This window comes from Bufo gargarizans, chromosome 4 (assembly GCF_014858855.1).
Source record: "Bufo gargarizans isolate SCDJY-AF-19 chromosome 4, ASM1485885v1, whole genome shotgun sequence".
Classification (NCBI taxonomy): Eukaryota; Metazoa; Chordata; class Amphibia; order Anura; family Bufonidae; genus Bufo; species Bufo gargarizans.
In genome coordinates, this window is record NC_058083.1 from 530,259,555 (window position 1) to 530,284,638 (window position 25,084).

The 25,084-nt window shown below is 44.8% G+C and overlaps 1 protein-coding gene and 1 long non-coding RNA gene across 2 annotated transcripts; both read right to left on the bottom strand.

The window, feature by feature from the left end:
- Nucleotides 1-1,467: 1,467 nt before the first annotated feature.
- On the bottom strand, nucleotides 1,468-18,911 carry LOC122934789 (zinc finger protein OZF-like). The gene is made up of 5 exons (XM_044290492.1): nucleotides 18,877-18,911; nucleotides 18,670-18,793; nucleotides 17,431-17,528; nucleotides 9,157-9,214; nucleotides 1,468-4,219 (listed from the first exon to the last, which is right to left on the bottom strand). The coding sequence occupies exons 2-5, from the start codon at nucleotides 18,752-18,754 to the stop codon at nucleotides 2,907-2,909; spliced, it is 1,554 nt and encodes a 517-aa protein (XP_044146427.1). The 5' UTR covers nucleotides 18,755-18,793; nucleotides 18,877-18,911; the 3' UTR covers nucleotides 1,468-2,906.
- An 84-nt stretch (nucleotides 18,912-18,995) lies between these two features.
- Nucleotides 18,996-24,592, bottom strand: LOC122934834. Its single transcript, XR_006388690.1, has 3 exons — nucleotides 24,549-24,592; nucleotides 19,157-19,301; nucleotides 18,996-19,044 (listed from the first exon to the last, which is right to left on the bottom strand). It is a non-coding gene; the product is annotated as an uncharacterized LOC122934834 (long non-coding RNA).
- Nucleotides 24,593-25,084: the final 492 nt, after the last annotated feature.

Sequence of the window (25,084 nt, forward strand, 5' to 3'; positions counted from 1 at the left end):
GCGGACAGAGGGTTGCCCAGTGTCTGTGCTATAATCTGCTTGTCTGTACAGGTTAAAACTTTACTTGATTCCCGGATTCTGACCCTCTGCCGCCCGACCTGACCTGTGCCCAATCACCATATCGACTCTGAGCAGCCTGCCTAACCTTTGGACTTGTTTCTCAGATTTGCACAAACTCTGCTGCCCTGACCTTGACCTGTTACAAGTTTTGCCCGATCCCTCACTGCCACGCACCGGTGTTTCTGACTCCTGTGGGTCAGCTGTCTACCAAACAGGACTACTCCAGGAGGTAGTAGCCTGGTGGCACCCCTGTAGTGAATTCTAGATCCCTGTATAAGGGTTAAGGTGTGAATACCAGAGGACTGCCAGGATGACAATCGTAGGCGTAGCCCAAAGACAAACCGTTTGGTGGACACAGTGGTTCCACACCCACTGATTGTTGCACTGTTATGGACAGATCTGGCTGGTCAGTTCTATATTATTTTTGATGTTTCAAGGACATTTAAAAAAAATATATATTTTATTTAAGAAACCTGACAATAAGATACATTATGTATAAAAACAAGAAATATAATAAAAGATCACTCTTAATATATTATACATAATTTATTTTTATGCACTTATATAGCGCTACTATATTCCGCAGCGTTTTACAGACATTATCATCACGCTTTACCTGGAGGAAACCCACACAAACGCGGGGAGAACGTACAAACTCCATGCAGATGTTGTCCTTGGTCTAATTTTAAACCTAGGACCCCAGCTCTGCAAGGCACCAGTGCTAACCACTGAGCCACGTGCTGCCCATTATGATATTATGCCATAGGAAGAGAACAGGATGATTAATGCAGAGTGAAACTCTATTATTAATAGCGAACAATCCACCCTATAAGGCACATTAATAGGCAAACTGAATCCTAGAGTTTGTCCATTTCATGGTAGTAGTTTGCAACTCAGCAAATTAATTTCCATGTTAGGTTGAAAGTTTAAGCATATTTTATGAAAGATTAGAGTAAAAAGTGACCCATATTACACCAGTAATATCCACCTTTAGTAGAGGATTTATTCAGATAGAAACATATAGAATGTGTCGGCAGATAAGAACCATTTGGCCCATCTAGTCTGCCCAATATACTAAGTACTATGGATAGCCCCTGGCCCTATCTTATATGAAGGATGGCCTTATGCCTATCCCATGCATGCTTAAACTCCTCCACTGTATTTGCAGCTACCACTTCTGCAGGAAGGCTATTCCATGCATCCACTACTCTCTCAGTAAAGTAATACTTCCTGATATTACTTTTAAACCTTTGCCCCTCTAATTTAACACTATGTCCTTTTGTAGCAGTTTTTCTTTTAAATATTCTTTCCTCTTTTACCTTGTTGATTCCTTTTATGTATTTAAAAGTTTCTATCATATCCCCTCTGTCTCGTCTTTCTTCCAAGCTCTACATGTTAAGGTCCTTTAATCTTTCCTGGTAAGTTTTATCCTGCAATCCATGTACCAGTTTAGTAGCTCTTCTCTGAACTCTCTCCAAAGTATCAGATAGAGACAATACTCTTAGGCTATCTATTAAAACAATTAATATTCTGATAGTAGGGTTCTTTTCATCTTCAGCTCTAGGGATCATATCCACATTTAAAGTAGCAACTGATAAATCACATCCAGCACAAGTATTTGTGACTGTCATCTGTTATGGCCATGATGACACCGCATTTAGCAGCAATCAACACATTGGGAGGGTTTATAGTGTACGCACAGTTCAATGTCGGACTGGGATGCCTGGGGTCCACCGTACGGATACATTCCAATATTACCTGCTGACACAGCAGCAAGATGCTACCAGATGCTTGAATATAGGGGTCACTGCAGCAATTTTAAGAAGGTATGTCCTGGGGAAAAGAGGATACTGGCTAGCTTTCCTCTATACCTAGAAGACATCTCAGCTATCTGATCCTGTCTATAATAATAAACTGGGGAGTTTCTTTAATTATCTATGAAGTTTGTTATATGAACATAGGTTGGTTGAGGTGCTGTACATTGAATATATATATATATATATATATATATATATATATATATATATGTAGTGCAGCAAGTCTACTGTGTTATGTGCCACTTATGCAAGGGGTGGGAGACTAGGGGCCCACCGGTGGATTTACATGTACCCCTGTGGGCCAGTCCGAGCCTTGCTTAGTTCACTTCAGGACCACAAACAACATCCCCACTGGCTGCATTCTCAGTCCAGACCTCAAAGGTTCAATATTGCCCATAGAGCTCCTTTTTACTTTTTGCAAGTATGCTGTCTAATGGTGGAAGGGGGTTTGATCACATGCAAAGATATCCATTATACTCTCCCTCTGGAGCCATGTACAGTTAACAGGGAGAGAGTAGCAATGTCTCTCCTTCGGCAGTCTGTCAGTACTGGGCATCTATCGATCAAATTCAAGCATGTCTTGACTGAAGTCTGTTCCAAGATCTCTTCTACACATTCTCAATGTCGGTGCATACTGGTCAACTCACTTTCCTGAGGATAGGTCATTAATATGGGAAACTGGCCAACCGTTTTAAGTTATACAGAAGACATGAATAGGCAGCAGGCAATGATGTGATGTCGAACAACACTTGCTTGACAGGTGAAACATTTCCCACATTCTGAACATGAAAATTGCTTCTCCCTTGTGCGAGTTCTCTGATGTCTAAAAAGATTTGCTTTATATCAAAAGATTTACCGCATTCAATACATGAAAATGGCTTCTCTCATAAGTGGGTTCTTAGATGTTTCACAAGATTTGATTTCTGGCTAAAACGTTTCACACATTTTGAACATTAAAATGGCTTCCTTCTTGTGTGACTTCTTAGATGTCTTATAACCAATGATATCATACCAAAACACTTCCCACCTTCAGAACACAAATGGCTTTTCCCCTGTGTGAGTTCTCTGATGTCTAACAAGATGTGATTTCTGACTAAAGCACTTCCCACATTCAAGACAAGAAAATGGTTTCTCCCCTGTATGAGTTCTCTGATGCCGAAAAAAACTTGTTTGAGTCTTAAAGCATTTCCCACATTGTGAACATGAAAATGCCTTCTTCTCTAAGTGGAGTTTTTCATGTTCGACATAATGTGATTTCTGGCTAAAAGGTTGCACACATTCTAAAGATGAAAATGGCTTCTCTCCTGTGTGACTTTTTGTATGTTTTCTAAGCATTGATTTCGCACCAAAATACTTACCACATTCAAGACACATAAATGGCTTCTCTCCTGTGTGAGTTCTCTGATGTGTAACAAGATATGTCTTACAACTAAAGCATTTCCCGCATTCAAGACATGAAAATGGCTTCTCTCCTGTATGAGTTCTCTGATGCTGAGAAAAATTATATTGACTGTTAAAGCCTTTCCCACATTCAGGACATGAATACAGCTTCTCTCCTGTGTGAGTTCTCTGATGGGCAACAAGATTTGATTTCTGACTAAAGCACTTTCCACATTCAAGACATAGAAATGGCTTCTCACCTGTATGAGTTCTCTGATGTCTAACAAGACAAGATTTCAGAATAAAAGATTTCCCACATTCTGGGCATGAATATGGCTTCTCCCCTGTGTGAGTTCTCTGATGCTGAATAAAACTTGATTGACTGATAGAGCCTTTCCCACATTCAGGACATGAATACAGCTTCTCTCCTGTGTGAGTTCTCTGATGGGCAACAAGATTTGATTTCCGACTAAAGCACTTTCCACATTCAAGACATAGAAATTGCTTCTCATCTGTATGAGTTCTCTGATGTCTAACAAGACAAGATTTCAGAATAAAAGATTTCCCACATTCTGGGCAGGAATATGGATTCTCACTTGTGTGAGTTCTCTGATGTGCAACTAGCATGGATTTCATGCTAAAAGATTTTCCACATGTCAAGCATGAAAATGACCTGTTATCTCTGCAATTTCTCTCATGCAAAAAAAGATTAGATTTCTTTTTAAAACGTTTCTCACTAGAATTTTTTTTCCCACATTTCTGTTTAGTTTTTGTTTTACCAATCAGTAATTGCTTAGATGAAGGTTTCTTGTGACCAGCAGTATCAGTGGATAAATCTCTGCTGTGAAGGACTGAGGGTACATTAGGAGTTATTGAATCATCTTGTGTGGTATTGTTATCTTCTGCTTCATGATGGGAAGATATATGGAGATGTCCATAGGAGTCGCTCATCCTGTCTTCCACTGGAAAAAGAAACAATATTATATTATTTTCGCAGCTATATTGAGACAATTGAAAGCCAGGAAATGTGATCACTACATCTTCAATAACCTATAGAATCCTCTGCATAAATACACTGATATAAACGTTTCCCTACCACATATTGGTGCAACGTGTCATTCTAAAACCATTGGTTGACTTGTTTCAGGATTGAGGGATCTCATATCACTGGCGATTCCCTCTGCCCATTTTGTCAGAAATAAGTGACGCTCATTTATTCTCAGACCCAGGATTCCATCAGGATCAAGATCTACCTCACCTCCTGTGATCTTGGCTAATGTTGATCGCAAATATTCTAATCGCAAATTTTTATCGCAAGTGTCGGCACTTTGAGAATTCGCAAAAATCTTGAATAAAGTGCTATATATTCGCAATCGCGAATATTCTACTTTTTTTCATCAATACTACTGCTTCTTGCTTGTGGGCCAATGAGAAGGCTGCAATATCTTTGTCAGAGCTTAGCAACATCACTAGCAACTAATAGGAAAGTTGCCTACCCCTTACTATATAGGAAACTACCCAGCAGCCATTTTCTGCTGTTTTTTTGCAGTTCTGAGAGAGACAGCAGAGTCATTGTGCTTTGCAGACTCATCTGGATCATTATTTAAATTACATTATATAGTTAGTTAGCTCATATATATAATATATATATATATATATATATGCAGTACAGACCAAAAGTTTGGACACACCTTCTCATTCAAAGAGTTTTTTGTATTTTCACGACTATGAAAATTGTAGATTCACACTGAAGGCTTAAAAACTGAATTAACACATGTGGAATTATATACATAACAAAAAAGTGTGAAACAACTGAAAAGATGTCATATTCTAGGTTCTTCAAAGTAGCCACTTTTTGCTTTGATTACTGCTTTGCACACTCTTGGCATTCTCTTGATGAGCTTGAAGAGGTAGTCACCTGAAATGGTCTTCCAACAGTCTTGAAGGAGTTCCCAGAGATGCTTAGCACTTGTTGGCACTTTTGCCTTCACTCTGCGGTCCAGCTTACCCCAAACCATCTCGATTGGGTTCAGGTCCGGTGACTGTGAAGGCCAGGTCATCTGGTGCAGCACCCAATCACTCTCCTTCATGGTCAAATAGCCCTTACACAGCCTAAAGGTGTGTTTGGGGTCATTGTCCTGTTGAAAAATAAATGATGGTCCAACTAGACGCAAACTGGATGGAATAGCATGCCGCTGCAAGATGCTGTGGTAGCCATGCTGGTTCAGTATGCCTTCAATTTTGAATAAATCCCCAACAGTGTCACCAGCAAAGCACCCCCACAGCATCACACCTCCTCCTCCATGCTTCACGGTGGGAACCAGGCATGTAGAGTCCATCCGTTCACCTTTTCTGCGTCGTTCAAAGACACAGTGGTTGGAACCAAAGATCTCAAATTTGGACTCATCAGACCAAAGCACAGATTTCCACTGGTCTAATGTCCATTCCTTGTTGTCACCACCAGACATCCGAGAAGCTCTGACAGACGTCCTTCAGAACCTCCTCCTTGAGGTTCCTTTTGTTTTGCTTTCCTTTTTTCATCTCGTTAGCCTCTCTCAGCTGTCATGTAGTTGCACTGATTGCATCCCTTTAAATCCCTTCCCATACTGCATCACTTTGCGGTTTATACAACTTCCTGGAGTGTATGCATGCTGGATGCTCCCACTGAGTCTTCTACAGATATGTTTTGTTCATTCATTTGTGTTTTCCTGTTTGCTGGATCCCAGGTGACCCTGACTCCCTCCGTATCAAGTGTAGGGAGCCGGTGGTCGTGTCCCCTCACTATTATAGGGTGTTCAGGTGTTATACAGTCGAGGTACGAGGATATGCGATCATCTACCATTGAGATTTTTGCATAGGCTGAGCAGTTAGGGAGAGAGCCAGGTCTGTTGCAGGGCTCTCCCTTTTGTTCCTTAGTTTTGGATCCAGTCAGTCGGATCTTCATTTTGTGTCTTCTAGTTTTCTATACACCTTCCGTGACATTATAAACCGCCGTTTATTGGGCCTTACAAAATCTTGTCCGTCATCAATCCTGTTGCCTACCGTCTTGATCTTCCTCAGACTTGGAAGATCCATAATGTTTTTCATAAGTCCTTATTAAAACCTTATGTCCAACCCATTGTACCCTCATCTTTGCCTCCTCCTCCGATTGTGGTTGATGGTAATCTTGAATTTCAGGTCTCTAGGATTGTGGATTCTCGTGTTGTCTGCGGTTCTATCCAGTACCTCGTTCATTGGGAGGGTTATGGTCCTGAGGAGAGGATGTGGGTCCCAGTGACGGACATTAAGGCCACTCGTCTCATCAGGGCTTTCCATAGGTCCCATCCTGAGAAGGTGGGCTCTGAGTGTCCGGAGTCCATTCGTAGAAGGAGGGGTACTGTCACCACCAGACATCTGAGAAGCTCTGACAGACGTCCTTCAGAACCTCCTCCTTGAGGTTCCTTTTGTTTTGCTTTCCTTTTCTCATCTCGTTAGCCTCTCTCAGCTGTCATGTAGTTGCACTGATTGCATCCCTTTAAATCCCTTCCCATACTGCATCACTTTGCGGTTTATACAACTTACTGGAGTGTATGCATGCTGGATGCTACTACTGAGTCTTCTACAGATAAGTTTTGTTCATTCATTTGTGTTTTCCTGTTTGCTGGATCCCAGGTGACCCTGACTCCCTCCGTATCAAGTGTAGGGAGCCGGTGGTCGTGTCCCCTCACTATTATAGGGTGTTCAGGTGTTATACAGTTGAGGTACGAGGATATGCGATCATCTACCATTGAGATTTTTGCATAGGCTGAGCAGTTAGGGAGAGAGCCAGGTCTGTTGCAGGGCTCTCCCTTTTGTTCCTTAGTTTTGGATCCAGTCAGTCGGATCTTTATTTTGTGTCTTCTAGTTTTCTATATACCTTCCGTGACACTTGTGTTCTTTAGCCCAAACAAGTCTCTTCTGTTGTTGCCTGTCCTTAGCAGATATTCTACCATGAAGGCCTGATTCACACAGTCTCCTCTTAACAGTTGTTCTAGAGATGTGTCTGCTGCTAGAACTCTGTGTGGCATTGACCTGGTCTCTAATCTGAGCTGCTGTTAACCTGCGATTTCTGAGGCTGGTGACTCGGATGAACTTATCCTCCGCAGCAGAGGTGACTCTTGGTCTTCCTTTCCTGGGGCGGTCCGCATGTCAGCCAGTTTCTTTGTAGCGCTTGATGGTTTTTGTGACTGCACTTGGACACACTTTCAAAGTTTTCCCAATTTTTTGGACTGACTGACCTTCATTTCTTAAAGTAATGATGGCCACTCGTTTTTCTTTACTTAGCTGCTTTTTTCTTGCCATAATACAAATTCTAACAGTCAATTCAGTAGGACTATCAGCTGTGTATCCACCTGACTTCTCCACAACGCAACTGATGGTCCCAACCCCATTGATAAGGCAAGAAATCCCACTTATTAAACCTGACAGGGCACACCTGTGAAGTGAAAACCATTTCAGGTGACTACCTCTTGAAGCTCATCAAGAGAATGCCAAGAGTGTGCAAAGCAGTAATCAAAGCAAAAGGTGGCTACTTCGAAGAACCTAGAATATGACATATTTTCAGTTGTTTCACACTTTTTTGTTATGTATATAATTCCACATGTGTTAATTCATAGTTTTGATGCCTTCAGTGTGAATCTACAATTTTCATAGTCTTGAAAATAAAGAAAACTCTTTGAATGAGAAGGTGTGTCCAAACTTTTGGTCTGTACTGTATATATAATACAGATAGTTAGTGGGAGATAGTCAGTGTAGGTTAGATAGTGATATAGTGTAGCAGATAGGTTCCAGTGCAGGGTGTTAGGTAGTGCGATAGGGATTAGTGTCTCTGTTAGACACAGTGCTGTGATGTCACAACAATAATTAGTGCACCAATCAGTAACATCTATTCAGACCTGATAAAATGTGAAGTTGCACGTATTGCAAATAAAATTGCACATCATTAGTGCCGATTTGCGCGATCGCGAAAATAATGACTGGAGATCGTGAATTTAGTGCGAATATTATGCGAAAAATTCACGAAATATCAAACGAATATTGCTTATGCCGCTCATCACTAATCTTGGCTGGCTGGCCCTCCTTGGCAACTTCCTTCTAGGCTAGATCCCATCAGTCTAGAAATACTTTGGTCTCCTCGGATCTGCAAAACTGCCCTCTCCTCCACCTTCCCCTGCTACCCTGCTGGGCTTCCTGCAACATCTCCTGTGTTGCTGGCCTGTACTGACCAAAGACTAGTTTGGTAAGAGTACTGCACATTTACTTTTTCTTGCAGAGCCTCCCTCTTGTCTAAAATGTTCACCTATTTTAAACTGTCTTTGATCGGTCTTTAGATAACTACTACCTTTTACTTATCATACTTTCATCTACTTTCATCTCTGCAGGTTTGGTTTGCGTTTTTCAGGTTTTACCAGCTAATTTGCAAGTGTCCTCCTTCCCTTTTTTCTCTTATCATCATTAGATGCCTTCACTTTTCCAGTTATTATTTCAACGACTATTTACCCTTCATCTTTAGGACCTACTGATCTCCCCTGCAAGGTGGAAACCTGTCTGAGAGGGCATATGGACAACCGGAGCACTCTGACTCGAGAAGGACCCTATAGGTCCACATACTACAGGTTCTTTGGCCTATCGTATCATGTGTCCTTTATTCTGAATCGGCATTTACCCTCCAATCATTTTTGTGTTTGTGATTGAATCTATTCACATTGTGTCACATTTTACCGATGCCAATGAATATCAAGGTATATTATGGCTATAACTTAATTATTAATATTAATTGTATCATTAATGATGATGAACAGGAGGTTTCTCTGAACTTCCTATCAATTGTCCCATTATTAAAGACATTTACAATCAGAAAAGATTTTTGAAAGGCTCTTACCCTTCACAGACACTGAGATGGGTTTTTCAAGTCCACTCGTCGTTTCACCAGAACTTTCCTGCAAGATGAAAGACATGACATTTTTTTTACCCCGCTGCTAGTTTTTCTTATGTCCAGGCGGAAATGAAACACTTCTACAAAACATGAATTCGGCTACTTTCACACCAGCGGTTTTGCTGGATCCATTATGGATCAGCAAAAACGCTTTTGTCATGATAATACAACCATCTGCATCTGGATCCGGTTGTATTATCTTTAAAATAGCCAAGACGGATCCGTCATGAACACCATTGAAAGTCAGTGGGGGATGGATCAGTTTTCTATTTTGTCCAAGAAAACGAATCCGTCCCTATTGACTTACATTGTGAGCCATGACGGATCCGTCTTTCTCCGCACCACATGGTGGACAGAAAAACGCTGCTTGCAGTGTTATTCTGTCCGCGATGGGGATGCAACCAAACGGAACGGAATGCATTCTGGTGACTCCATTTCGTTCAGTTCAGTTTTGTCCCCATTGACAATGAATGGGGACAAAACTGCTATTGAGATCCTATGACGGATAGGGAAAGCACAGAAGTGAAAGTAGCCTTAGAGATGAGCGAATTTGTTGAAATTTGTTTTGTTTCCAATTCGGACAAATCACTCCAAGAATTCGATTTGGGTCTGAATCGATTCTACCTCAATTACAAGTGCTCCGGTTTGCCTGAGATCTGGTATATCACACTCTAAGATCTCCTAGGACACATATTATTTCTCTTGTGTTTCTTTTTAATTTTATTTTCTTCACTCCCCCTTTTAAACCCTAACATTAAATAATGCCAGAATGACACTGATATATATATAGCTCTGGGTATTTGGGCAATACGGGAAAACTATTGGAACGTTTTTGACAATGTTAAGAAGCAGCCTATTTAAAAAGACACTGTGCCGTCTCATGTGTTATGCTTTTTAAAATGAAAACATTCCAATAATTGTCCCGTATTGTAGGCAAAAATTCTCCCTTTTTTGGGAGCAGCAGTGCAATGAGAAACCTCACAAAAAAGGCAGGCAATGTGCAGCCATTTAGGGGTAGTAGTAATGGCACCAGGCGGAGCAGCAGCTGCAGTACAGTATGGAACACCATGAACAGGCAGGCAGTCGCCTCACTGGGCTGATCATAAATAGCCAGGAATGGCAGATCTATTCATTGTAATCTGCTGGAAATGTGTGAAAATCCTCAAGGATCCATGTGCCTGGATTATTTTGACAAAGCTAATGTTTTGAAAACTCGTAGGACAATTTTGCCTGCTTGGGTAAGAAAATGCCACCTGCCATCTAGGTACAACTGAACCTACCTGTTAAGACAGTGCATGCCTGTTTACTGCAGCTTCTTCTACTTGTTGTATCAGAGACAGAGGGAGAGTTGTGACTTAAATTTTGGTGAAGGAATGGAACTGCACTGCAATTACCCCAACTAAGTGGTACAGCAGCAACTGCATTGCAATTACCCCAACTAAGTGGTACAAGCAGCAACTGCACTGCCAGCAACTTGGCCACGTGGGAGTTCAGTTTGCACATAAGCTAATTGCTGGTTGCGAATAGATTTCCCATGGCTGCACATTCTGTTATCGATGTCTCATGATGGAACAGAAGAAAAGGAGGAGTATGAGCAGGAGAAGAAGAAGTTGACGATGATAATGTCACTGTACTGCTTGGGGATGTGGCCTGGCTGTCACAAAGGAGACTGGGAAAAAGAGGACAGACTTTATTGAATGCTGGCCAGTTCTATTTTCCCACTGGATTTGGTGATGCCGCCTCATGTGCTGCAATAGAGCTTTGTTGCCAATGCTTGTGTTTGAATGTCAATGACATATTTTAATCCTGCAGATCAGTTTTGTGTGTTGGCCTCGTGGAGAAAAACAGCCATACATGAGTTGCTCGCACAGAGATAGCAGCAGCCAAACTTGTTTTCAGTGTAGGGCTGCAGCTAACGATTATTTGAATAATCTATTCGTTTTTTATAATTTTATCGATTAATCGGGAAAAAACACCAAAATGACAATAAAAGGGGTTTATACGATTTTACTTGAAAAAGTATGTTCAAAGGCCATATTAAAACAATTTTAGGACTTACATAATTATAAAAATTTTGCATTACAATGTAAAAAAGACAACATGTCCACATGGTCGGGGCTTAGGCTAGCTCTCTTCTTACACGCTATGTGGCCTGTAGCAGAGAAGAGACGTTCCGACGGTGTGGATGTACAGCTTATAATTTATTGCACATTCTTTCTATCTCATTCTAAGACTGGTACTCCTCCCTACTACTATTATCTTGATTACCTGGCTGAGTTATGGGAGGGGGGGGAATGTGGATGGCACTGTTATGGGGGCATCTGTAGATGGCAATGGTATGGGGGGCATCTGTAGATGGCACTGTTATGGGGGGATCTGTGGATGGCAATCATGGCACTGCTATGGGGCATCTGTGGATGGCACTGTTATGGGGGCATCTGTGGATGGCACTGTTATGGGGGATCTGTGGATAACACATATGTGTCATCCACAGATCCGCCCCATAACAGTGTTCCTGTGTAGTGATTGTGAATGACCCCCAATACAGGTGTGGGGGCTGGCATTTCGGTTTTGTAATAGGAGCGGGGCCCGGTGCAGTCACTCTATTCTATTACACCGGGCCCCACTCACCTAATCATATCTATTAAGTAGGGTATGTTAAACTACTTATAGTGCAAAATCACTCCAGACCCTAACTTACTAGTATTAAACTATCGCAGGAGGCCGGGCAGTTGGAAGGGTGGCGGCAGCAGCATAACTTACTACGTCATGCGCCTGCACCTTCATTCCTAAAGTGGGAGGAGCAGGCGCGCGACGTAGTAAGTTATGCTGCCGCCGCCCGGCCTCCTACCCGACCTCCTGCCTGCTAAGAAGTGTACTAATAAGTTTTACACGCTGCCATCCGCTCCCGCCCGCTTAGCAACAAATCGGCCGATTATTCAATAACGGGAATCGTCAACAACGAATCCCGTTATCGAATATTATCGATAATGTCGATTAATCGTTGCAGCCCTATTTCAGTGTCATCACCAGTTCCCCTGCTCATCAAAATAGAAGTAGATCTGGCTCTGGCCATACATTGCCTCCAATCTTTATTGCAGCCACGCCATCACCCTTCTCCTCTGATGCCGCCTCCTCCTCAGCACACAGATCCCACTCCCATGTCCTGTCCTATAAATGCAAACAATGGTATCCGTTCAGTATGGATCCTGTCACGCCGGTGACAGGTTTGAAAAGATCTGAAAGATTATCTGCACATTAGTTATCGGACAGCCTCTTTTGGTTTCACTTTGTCTGTGTGTTGCTGGTATGTCCACACCCCCTGTTCAGGTGTGGATCATGTGACCTTCACCTCCCCCTATTTAGTCTGACTTTACCCATCAGTCCTTGCTCTGGAAAGCTTCATTTGGTTTTTGGAAGAGCTGGAGTGTGGTTTGTGGTGAAGTCCTGTTCGTCCATCATCCATCAGCCTCAGAAGTTAAGTGTTCCGCTTTTAGTGTTTTGTATTCCCCCCTACCTTTGTTGTTTACTAGGCCTCAGCGAGATGCTGGTTCCTTCACCAGGGAAGGAGCTGGTTGTCTCTGCCCTGTCATTACTATTAGGGCATCTGAGGGCCACCAGGGTTTTCTAGGTTCCTGTGTATGGGCATCTCTACCATCGAGAGGTGCCCGTACCGTACGGATAGGAGTTAGGGCCAAGAGCAGGGTTTTATAGGTGGTGACCCTTTTACTTCCCTAGCAGTGGGGCCTAGTGTCTTTTCCCTTCCTTCTTGTTGTCTTTTGGTGTTCTCCCCTACAACATCTGTGACATTATCCAGAGCCAATACCGCCATTTTTTTGTTCTGATCTGTGCAGCTATGGATGCTATGACTGCACTGGTCAACAGCTGTAAAATTTGACTTTGGAGGTAGCAGATCTCCGTGCGATGGTTTTGCAGATTCAGAGTCCACAGGCTGCTGGTTCCGGTGGTGGGTTCCAGGCCTACCCTGAACCGAAGGTAGCTCTCCCGGACAGGTTTTCCGGGGGTAGTGACAATTTCATCTGGTTCAGGGAGTCATGTAAATTATACTTTAGGCTGTGTCCATACTCTTCTGGGGATGAGTGTCAACGTGTGGGTATGATTATTTCATTGCTAAAAGAGGACGCCCAATCTTGGGCTTTTTCTCCGACCGGATCACCGTCCCTCCGGTCGGTAGATGAATTCTTTAGAGCCTTGGCTCTTATCTATGATGATAGTAAAGTAAGACGTAGGTTGAGGTGGCACTGCAGCTTCAGATCTGAAGCCGCAGTGCCACCTCAACCTACGTCTTACTTTACTATTTGTATACTACTGTGCTTTGCTCAGAAAATAATTTTTGGTAGAGCACCCGGCATCGCAGTACTGCCACACCATGGATACAGGACAATCTTCATCTTCTGTCATGGACATTTCACAACAAATGGAGGCGCATTTGGGTGTTACAGAGGGCGGAGAGGGTTCAGATTCATATTTTTTAAGTGCAATCAGAAAGATGTTTTTGAAATATTGAGCACAAAAGCACTTGAAACGAGGGTAACACAATTGTCTGAAAAAGAGGTCCGTTTGTCCCTCAAATCCTACAAAGAAAGTAAACGGGTTCCCAGAGGTCTCCGGATCTACAAAGAAATGGCGCAGTATCAGGAGGACACAGCCTTTACCTCTGAATGCAACAACTGCACCTTGATTTCTCCAACCAAATTCTGGAGATGGTATTACAAAGAAACGAAAAGGAATACACTACGGTTCAGATGGAATTAGAAAAAGCTAAAAGCGTGCTTCAAAACCGTCTACCAGAAAGTCAGTCCAGCAGCTTCTGACAAGAAACTGACCGTAATTCAGAGTGAAATTAAAGAAAAAAACTAGAGAAATTCCTAAGAGACAAACTGGATTACGAATCTGGAAGGTTTTTTAATTGTAGTAATAAGCCCCAGAGAAAACAACGCATTTCAAGGAGGAAGAGAAGCGATTTCTGGACCTCTGACTCAGATTCCAATTTTTCTGATGACCAAAATATCCGCGGTCCTTTTGAGTCCACAGGACTAACCCATGAGGGGTCCCCTTTAGTAGGAGAATTAGAAGGGGGAGAGGGAAACGCAATGAAAGGAAGCAGGCCGAGAAAACAGGGATACAAGCGCAAACAAGTATCCTGGCGACGATAGCTGAGGAGATTCCTTTCGAGGAAACAAAAACATAGTGTTAAATCTGTCGGGAGTGGAGCTACCGCCCGACTGTGTCAGGGTCCTCAATCGAGGCCTTAACTACAGTCTGGTGGAGAGCTTCAACCCAACAGATTTTGAAATTGATCTTTTCAAAGCTATTAGGAAATTAAACCTCAGAAGAAATTATAACTCCTCAGCCCCGATTCATGTCGAACATAAAGAAGGTGAACGACCTGCAGCAATTGGGCCTTTAGGTTTCAGCACACATGCCAACTTTAATCAGACAGAGATTTCCTGTCTGGAATGGATGGCTGAAACCAGTCTGGACATCGTTCCGGAGGTGGGAGTTACTCCGGGATTCACTGGTGGTCTCCCCTCCACATTTTGTCCCCCCCTGCCCGCCGGCAATAGCATTGATGTCTTCCACCAAAAGGTGCTTGAAGGGGTTAAATCTTTGATTTACCCCCAAGCTAACCACAATATCTCTCGAGGTGAGGAGCAAGCACTGAAATGGCTACAGTCACAAGAAGGCATTGTTGTGAAACTGGCGGACAAGGGGGGAAATATAGTGCTACTCAGTAAAGAATACTACAGTCGTGGCCAAAAGTTTTGAGAATGACACAAATATTAGTTTTCACAAAGTTTGCTGCTAAACTGCTTTTAGACCTTTGTTTCAATTGTTTCTGTGATGTAGTGAAATATAATTACACGCACTTCATACATTCAAAGGCTTTTATCGACAATTACATGACATTTATGCAAGAGTCAGTATTTGCAGTGTTGGCCCTTCTTTTTCAGGACCTCTGCAATCCGACTGGGCATGCTCTCAATCACCTTCTGGGCCAATTCCTGACTGATACAACCCATTCTTTCATAATCACTTCTTGGAGTTTGTCAGAATTAGTGGGTTTTTGTTTGTCCACCCGCCTCTTGAGGATTGACCACAAGTTCTCAATGGGATTAAGATCTGGGGAGTTTCCAGGCCATGGACCCAAAATGTCAAAGTTTTGGTCCCCGAGCCACTTAGTTATCACTTTTGCCTTATGGCACGGTGCTCCATCGTTCTTCAAATGCATTGTTCTTCACCAAACTGTTGTTGGATTGTTGGAAGAAGTTGCTGTTGGAGGGTGTTTTGGTACCATTCTTTATTCATGGCTGTGTTTTTGGGCAAAATTGTGAGTGAGCCCACTCCCTTGGATGAGAAGCAACCCCACACATGAATGGTCTCAGGATGCTTTACTGTTGGCATGACACAGGACTAATGGTAGCGCTCACCTTTTCTTCTCCGGACAAGCCTTTTTCCTGATGCCCCAAACAATCGGAAAGAGGCTTCATTGGAGAATATGACTTTGCCCCAGTCCTCAGCAGTCCATTCACCATATTTTCTGCAGAAAATCAATCTGTCCCTGATGTTTTTTTAGAGAGAAGTGGCTTCTTTGCTGCCCTTCTTGACACCAGGCCATCTTCCAAAAGTCTTGGCCTCACTGTGCGTGCAGATGCGCTCACACCTGCCTGCTGCCATTCCTGAGCAAGCTCTGCACTGGTGGCACTCCGATCCCGCAGCTGAATCCTCTTTAGGAGACGATCCTGGCGCTTGCTGGACTTTCTTGGACGCCCTGAAGCCTTCTTAACAAGAATTGAACCTCTTTCCTTGAAGTTCTTGATGATCCTATAAATTGTTGATTGAGGTGCAATCTTAGTAGCCACAATATCCTTGCCTGTGAAGCCATTTTTATGCAACGCAATGATGGCTGCACGCGTTTCTTTGCAGGTCACCATGGTTAACAATGGAAGAACAATGATTTCAAGCATCACCCTCCTTTTAACAGGTCAAGTCTGCCATTTTAACCCAATCAGCCTGACATAATGATCTCCAGCCTTGTGCTCGTCAACATTCTCACCTGAGTTAACAAGACGATTACTGAAATGATCTCAGCAGGTCCTTTAATGACAGCAATGAAATGCAGTGGAAAGGTTTTTTTGGGATTAAGTTCATGGCAAAGAAGGACTATGCAATTCATCTGATCACTCTTCATAACATTCTGGAGTATATGCAAATTGCTATTATAAAAACTTAAGCAGCAACTTTTCCAATTTCCAATATTTATGTAATTCTCAAAACTTTTGGCCACGACTGTACATGTATGGATGTCAGGAAAGGGTTAAAGGGGGCAGTTTAGAGGCCGAATTTCAGCTGACAAGTTCCATTTAATTACAATTAATACAATCTTTTGACACCAGAAACCATTTGCAAACAACAATAACATGAAATACAGTGTACAGTATACTCCACTGCTGCTGGGGGAGGTCAGTAGATGGAGAGTACAGTATACTCCACTGCTGCTGGGGGAGGTCAGTAGATGGAGAGTACAGTATACTCCACTGCTGCTGGAGGAGGTCAGTAGATGGAGAGTACAGTATACTCCACTGCTGCTGGAGGAGGTCAGTAGATGGAGAGTACAGTATACTCCACTGCTGCTGGGGGAGGTCAGTAGATGGAGAGTACAGTATACTCCACTGCTGCTGGGGGAGGTCAGTAGACGGAGCGTACAGTATACTCCACTGCTGCTGGGGGAGGTCAGTAGATGGAGAGTACAGTATACTCCACAGCTGCTGGGGGAGGTCAGTAGATGGAGAGTACAGTATACTGCACTGCTGCTGGGGGGGTCAGTAGACGGAGAGTACAGTATACTCCACTGCTGCTGGAGGAGGTCAGTAGATGGAGAGTACAGTATACTCCACTGCTGCTGGGGGGGTCAGTAGATGGAGCGTACAGTATACTCCACTGCTGCTGGGGGAGGTCAGTAGACGGAGAGTACAGTATACGCCACTGCTGCTGGGGGAGGTCAGTAGATGGAGTGTACAGTATACTCCACTGCTGCTGGGGGAGGTCAGTAGATGGAGAGTACAGTATACTCCACTGCTGCTGGGGGAGGTCAGTATATGGAGAGTACAGTATACTCCACTGCTGCTGGGGGAGGTCGGTAGAAAGCTCTATTACATCAGTCTGTAGAGGATTTGTAGAAACCTCAGCTTCACCTACCTGATGATCCAGTGGGATATTTGGTTTCTCCCCTGGACAGTCCTGGGAATACTGAGGACTGGGACATCTCTCTGGTGGATTTCTCTGACTGGATCCATCTGTAGGAAAACACACGGTGACTGAAAACATTGTCTATATCCAATGATAAGTAAATCTGTGATGCCTGCCGGTCCGTGGCTGCTGACATCTCCTTGTTCCTTGTAGGCCGTTGGAGCTCTTACCTGATTCCCTGCTCCGGTGGTCCATACCTGATGACATTTTATTGTTCTGTCCACAGCGTGCTGATCTGTGGCCAGCTCTTGGCCTGCAGTGGATTTGTCTGCCTGTAGGGCATGTGCTTCTTCTGGTTCTTAAAGGGCCAGCATGTGTGGCCTTAATCTGTCCACTCTATGGCTAGCCTCCCTGGGATATTTAAGGCACCCTCACCTGTGGAATGATTCCTGAGTAAGAGGTTAGAGTTGCTAGTTTCCTACCAAGAAGCTCCACTCTTGAGTTCAGTTGCACATTTAGGCCGCTTTCAGATGAGCGAGTGTGACGCTGAGGACTCACATCGCCGCACCCGTCCTGAACTTCCAGCATTGCCAGGGTCGCATAGCATTATACTGATTTATGATGCTATGTAACCCTTAGAGGTCTGGAATGTATTGAATAACACTGACATAATGTTGTCAGTGTTACCCAATACGTTCCAGAACTGTAAGCGTTACATAGAGTCATAAATCAGTATAATGTGACCCCGGCAGTGCTGGGAGGTCAGGACGGGTGCTGCACTGCGAGTCCGGAGTGTGACACTTGCTCGTCTGAAAGCGGCCTCACCTCTGCCTGTTAACTGGATTTAACTTATTGCTGCCTGACCTGACCTCTGCCTGTTTCTAGTATTAACCCTGTGCTGCCTACTCTGATCTTTGCACTGTTTACTGCATTGCGCAAACGCTCCCTGTCTTTGCTTGTCTTGTGGCTACAGTTCTGACTGATCCCTTGGTGCTTTTCATTGGTACCTCTTGATTCCAGTGGGTCAGCAGCCACTGAACAGAGACTGCTGCCAAAGGTAGTGGCCTAGTGGTTCCCCTGCAGTGATGTCCATATGGATTAAAGGGTAAGGACTGGAGGGGAGCGCGGGGGTAATCTAGCTGTTCCTTTAGCAGTAGCCTCAGCCAAATCTGTGGCACAGCACATCTACATCCGCACTCTGATTCAAAACTGTTCTCTCCTCTACAGTCATGGAAGGTCTCCTCTTACCCGGTGATGTGAGGGACTGGTGATTCTCCATCATGGCGTCCTTGTACAGATCCTTGTGTCCTTCTAAATACTCCCACTCCTCCATGGAGAAAAAGACTGCGACATCCTGACACCTTATAAGAACCTGACAACAGAAGGACACAGTCATTACCAGACCCCTCCCTTGGCGTTATTGTATAATGTCCCAGCATTCCCAGCAGCGCTCACCTCTCCGCTCAGCAGCTCAGTGATCCTGGTGGTAAGTTCTAGGATCTTCTGCTCATGTATCAGGGAATGAGGTGGAGGCTCGGTGATGGGGCTCTGGGTCCTGCTCCATCCTCCTGTCGCACGGGGTGTCACACACTCACCAGACGACTTCTTCACTACTGTGTAATCCTGTGTATGGGGAGACGCCGATCACTACAGAGATTCTAAGAATCCTTCACCTTTCCAGACATTTCCCTGTTTTATTACTAGAGATAAGAGTGATGTCATGTGAGACTCTCACCTCTCCAGTTATCAAGGAGATGATCTCCAGGGTGAGGTCTAATATCCTCGCAGCCATGTGGTCTCTGTCCTTCTCCATCCTTGGTGGGTCCTTGATGGAAAAGACCATTGTCTCTAAAAAGAAGAGAGTCCTGAACCTAAGAAACCTGAGGGAAAGAAGGAGGATTGTGAGCAAAATCACATCTTACATGAACTAAAGTGTCTCACAAATTAAGAATGACAAAAGTCTACCAATATTGTACAACGGAGGTGACTTGGCTATTGAGGTGTCTTATACATACCAGACTGGTGACCATAATAAATCAGTCAGCCGGCCTCCTGCTATACAGTGAATACAGTGTTACACAGGATACACATCGCAGTCTACCACATACAGCAGACAGAGCTCATACATGTCTTTATTAATGGGATGACTGATAGGAAGGTCACAGACACTTGATCTGACATGCTTTCTGCAGCCTTTGAGAATTTGAAAGTTTTCCAATGTAATGACTCACATTTGGTCTCAGGACTGTGTTTAAAGTGAACCTGAGTTTTCAAAAAAGGTTTGGATAATGGCAGTGCTTCTTTGTACAGTCTGTGAAGGAACTGTTATGTTTGGGCTTACCTTACATTTATTTCAGCCATATTATCTCATTTCAGCTGCACAGCTAGATGCATTTCACTCAGAAGCAGGGGGTGTCTCCCTTCTATAGGTACTGTATGTAGTGACCTCACTTCCCTTACTTTCCACTATGTTTTATTTCTAAAGAGCTCAGAAAGCTGATAAAGAGGGATAAATCACACTTAGGCCTCATGCACACGACAGTTTTTTTTCACGGTCCGCAAAAACGGGGTCCGTGGGTCCGTGATCGTTTTTTCGTCCGTGGGTCTTCCTTGATTTTTGGAGGATCCACAGACATAAAAAAAAAAAATCGTTTTGGCGTCCGCCTGGCCGTCCGGAGCCAAACGGATCCGTCCTGAATTACAATGCAAGTCAATGGGGACGGATCCGTTTGACGTTGACACAATATGGTGCAATTGCAAACGGATCCGTCCCCATTGACTTTCAATGTAAAGTCAGGAGTCCCTTTACTTTCACACTTGTGTTCATAATGCAGACGGTGGCTCCGTTCAGAGCGGATCCGTCTGCATTATATTGTTAAAACATTTCTAAGTGTGAAAGTAGCCTCAGACGGATCCGTCCAGACTTTACATTGAAAGTCAATGGGGGACGGATCCGTTTGAAAATTGAGCCACAGTGTGTCATCTTCAAACGGATCCGTCCCCATTGACTTACATTATAAGTCTGGACGGATCCGCTTGCCTCCGCACGGCCAGGCGGACACCCGAACATAACTTGAAGCGTCCCCATCACCATGGGAACGCCTCTACGTTAGAATATACTGTCGGATACGAGCTACATCGTGAAACTCATTTCCGACAGTATATTCTAACACAGAGGCGTTCCCATGGTGATGGGGACGCTTCAGGTTAGAATATACTGAAAAACTGTGTACATGACTGCCCCCTGCTGCCTGGCAGCACCCGATCTCTTACAGGGGGCCGTGATCAGCACAATTAACTCCTCAGGTGCCGCACCTGAAGGGGTTAATTGTACTATCATATCCCCCTGTAAGAGATCAGGGCTGCCAGGCAGCAGGGGGCAGACCCCCCCCCCAGTTTGAATATCGTTGGTGGCACAGTCTGCGCCCACCATCGGGCCCCCCCCCTCCCTCCCTCTATTGTTATAAATTGTTGGTGGCACAGTGTGCGCCCACCATCGCCCCCCCCCTTCCTCCCTCTATAGTTAAAAATCGTTGGTGGCACAGTGTGCGCCCACCATCGGCCCCCCCTCTCTCTATAGTAGTAACAACCATTGGTGGCAGTGTGCGGCCTCCCATCCCCCCCCCCCCATCATTGGTGGCAGCGGAGTTCCGAACGGAGTCCCAGTTTAATCGCTGGGGCTCCGATCGGTAACCATGGCAACCAGGACGCTACTGCAGCCCTGGTTGCCATGGTTACTTAGCAATAGTACAACAGTAGAAGATTCACACTTACCTGCTTGCTGCTGCGATGTCTGTGTCCGGCCGGGAGCTCCACCTACTGGTAAGTGAAAGGTCTGTGCGGCGCATTGCTAAAGAACTGTCACTTACCAGTAGGAGGAGCTCCCGGCCGGTCACAGACATCGCAGCAGCAAGCAGGTAAGTATGAATCTTATACTGTTGTACTATTGCTAAGTAACCATGGCAACCAGGGCTGCAGTAGCTTCCTGGTTGCCATGGTTACCGATCAGAGCCCCAGCGATTAAACTGGGACTCCGATCGGAACTCCGCTGCCACCAATGATGGGGGGGGGGGAGAAAATGGGAGGCCTCACACTGCCACCAATGGTTGTTACTACTATAGAGAGAGGGGGGGCCGATGGTGGGCGCACACTGTGCCACCAACGATTTTTAACTATAGAGGGAGGAAGGGGGGGGGCGATGGTGGGCGCACACTGTGCCACCAACGATTTATTACAATAGAGGGAGGGAGGGAGGGGGGCGATGGTGGGCGCACACTGTGCCACCAACAATATTCAAACTGGGGAGGGGGGGGGGGGTCTGCCCCCTGCTGCCTGGCAGCCCTGATCTCTTACAGGGGAATATGATAGTACAATTAACCCCTTTAGGTGCCGCACCTGAAGGGGTTAATTGTGCTATCATAACCCCCTGTAAGAGATCGGGTGGTGCCAGGCAGCAGGGGGCAGTCTTGTACAAAGTTTGCAGTGTATTCTAACTAGAAGCGTCCCCATCACCATGGGAACGCTTCTGTGTTAGAATATACTGTCGGAAATGAGTTTTCACGAAGTGAAAACTTAGATCAGAAAAAGCTTTTATGCAGACGGATCTTCGGATCCGTCTGTATGAAAGCAACCTACGGCCACGGATCACGGACACGGATGCCAATCTTGTGTGCATCCGTGTTCTTTCACGGACCCATTGACTTGAATGGGTCCGTGAACCGTTGTCCGTCAAAAAAATAGGACAGGTCATATTTTTTTGACGGACAGGATACACGGATCACGGCCTCGGCTGCAAAACGGTGCATTTTCCGATTTTTCCACGGACCCATTGAAAGTCAATGGGTCCGCGAAAAAAAACGGAAAACGGCACAACGGCCACGGATGCACACAACGGTCGTGTGCATGAGGCCTTACAGAAAGGCAGGAGGCTCCTGTGATCTTCAGAAGCTTTGTAGAAGCAGTTATTTTATCAGGGTCAGGATCTCAGCCAGCTCTGACACCCCCCACTTCCTCTCATCCGTCTTCTGGGTGGATAATAACAATACATTAGTAAGTGCCTTGTATTAACTTTCTCTACATGATAAAAGCTACTTACTGAAGGGAGAGGACCCCTTTAATAACTAGTATATTCCAGGGATTCATTCAGACCCTGCAGTGTCAGGGAGATAAACCAGAAGATCCAACCCATCTCTTTTCTACAGAGGCGCTGATAAGATTGTGGCCCCCACTCAATCGGAGTCAGACAAAGAGGTGTTGGGTCCCCATCAAGCACCTGTGCAAAATGTCCTGGTATATCCCTTCTATGTACATTCCCTGTGTGTGATTAGGGGGTGTTCAGGCGCCTTCCCCCAAATTATTGTTTTACTATTTATTTTTTTCTTGATACCGACTGTTCACCTCCTTTATTTTTATCTTTTTTTAAACCACCAGTTTTTGGGTGAGTGCTACCTTTTTTTATTTTTATTTATTTATATTATTAAATCTTATGTAATTATTTTACATCTATAAGAGATTGCTTAAAGTTTTCCACATCCATCCTCCTCCAGGTACCTTATTCTATCCTGTTGGCGCCCTTCTCCCCTCCCCCCACTCTCTGAGTTTCACCCTCAGGGTATCCTACTAAACTCCTATTTTCTTTTATATATTTTTTTATTAACATCAATATCTGACCGGTGGGGGTCCGACACCTGCCCCCCGCTGACCAGCTGGTTATAGAGGAGGCTGTGCCCCATGCGAGCCCTGCTTCCTCTGTATTACGCTGCCCATCGTCTCCCCTGTAGCGGCGGTGTAGTGTGATTACAATTACTTGCTTCATTCCAGTTTATGGAGCGAGTCCTAGTAATTATACTGCTCCTCCGAGACAACGGGCAGTCTAATGAAGAGGAGGTGACACTCACATGGAGCGCTGCCTCCTCTACAAACAGCTGATTGGCGGGGGGCCGGGGGTCGGACCTTCACAGATCTGATACTGATGACCTATCCTGAGGAAAGGTCTTCAATATAAAACCCTGCACAACCCCTTTAAGATGGAAATGTCATCATTCTACTCCAGCGGCGTTCTCTTTATTCCAGAAGGACAGTCTTATCTAATAGCCGCAACTTATACGCTTTATTCTCCCTCTCATGAAGTAATCCAATAATCCTCCCAAAAAACAACAAGGCAACATTATTTTTAGGGAACAGCACTATTGTGAGGGGGCACTAAGGGGACAGCACTATTGTGAGGGGGCACTAAGGGGACAGCACTATTGTGAGGGGGCACTAAGGGGACAGCACTATTGTGAGGGGACACTAAGGGGACAGCACTATTGTGAGGGGGCACTAAGGGGACAGCACTATTGTGAGGGGGCACTAAGGGGACAGCGCTATTGTGAGGGGGCACTAAGGGAACAGCACTATTGTGAGGGGGCACTAAGGGGACAGCACTATTGTGAGGGGGCACTAAGGGGACAGTACTATTGTGAGGGGGCACTAAGGGGACAGCACTATTGTGAGGGGGCACTAAGGGGACAGCACTATTGTGAGGGGGCACTAAGGGGACAGCACTATTGTGAGGGGGCACTAAGGGGACAGCACTATTGTGAGGGGGCACTAAGGGGACAGCACTATTGTGAGGGGGCACTAAGGGGACAGCACTATGGTGAGGGGGCACTAAGGGGACAGCACTATTGTGAGGGGGCACTAAGGGGACAGCACTATTGTGAGGGGGCACTAAGGGGACAGCACTATTGTGAGGGGGCACTAAGAGGACAGCACTATTGTGAGGGGGCACTAAGGGGACAGCACTATTGTGAGGGGGCACTAAGGGGACAGCACTATTGTGAGGGGGCACTACTAAGGGGACAGCACTATTGTGAGGGGGCACTAGGGGACAGCACTATTGTGTGGGGGCACTACTAAGGGGACATGATGGAAGACCCCTCTAATCCAGGAGAGCAGCCCCTCTTACAGGGGTCTGGGGGTCTCCTAATATTCAAGGGGGAGAGCAGACATGTCTGAGGAGAACTCCCCTCCTGTGAGCAGAGACTCTCTATGGCCGGTGCTGCCCCCTGCTGGCTGGACCTGCTATATATCACCTATAGAACCGCTCCATTCTAATAAACCCAGAACCAAGACCAATAACTGACCTGCAGATCTCACCTCCTGGGGCTGCAGGACCTGCGATGACGTCACACTGGTCACATGACAGGAAGTGCTGCACAGTGAAAAACCTCCACTGCTTTACTCCTCCCCTCATGTGACTGATCACATGACCATGACATCATCAAAGGTCCTGAAGTCACTAGGATATAATATGGTTGTGACTAAATCCTCCTTCAGCCAAAACTCCATCAGTCGTCAGGGGTCAGATGTTAACCACTTCAGCCCTTCATGACCAGAGCACTTTACACTTCTGCACTACACTACTTTCACCGTTTATCGCTCGGTCATGCAACTTACCACCCAAATGAATTTTACCTCCTTTTCTTCTCACTAATAGAGCTTTCATTTGGTGGTATTTCATTGCTGCTGACATTTTTACTTTTTTTGTTATTAATCGAAATTTAACGATTTTTTTTGCAAAAAAATGACATTTTTCACTTTCAGTTGTAAAATTTTGCAAAAAAAACGACATCTATATATAAATTTTTCGCTAAATTTATTGTTCTACATGTCTTTGATA

Coding starts and splice junctions, on each gene's coding strand:
- LOC122934789 (XM_044290492.1), bottom strand. CDS start 18,754: ATGGAGGAGTGGGAGTATTTAGAAGGACACAAGGATCTGTACAAGGAC. Junction 17,529..18,669: donor CCAGTCCCTCACATCACCGG/GTAAGAGGAGAC, acceptor GTTTTCCTACAG/ATGGATCCAGTCAGAGAAAT. Junction 4,220..9,156: donor CATCTCAGTGTCTGTGAAGG/GTAAGAGCCTTT, acceptor TTCTTTTTCCAG/TGGAAGACAGGATGAGCGAC.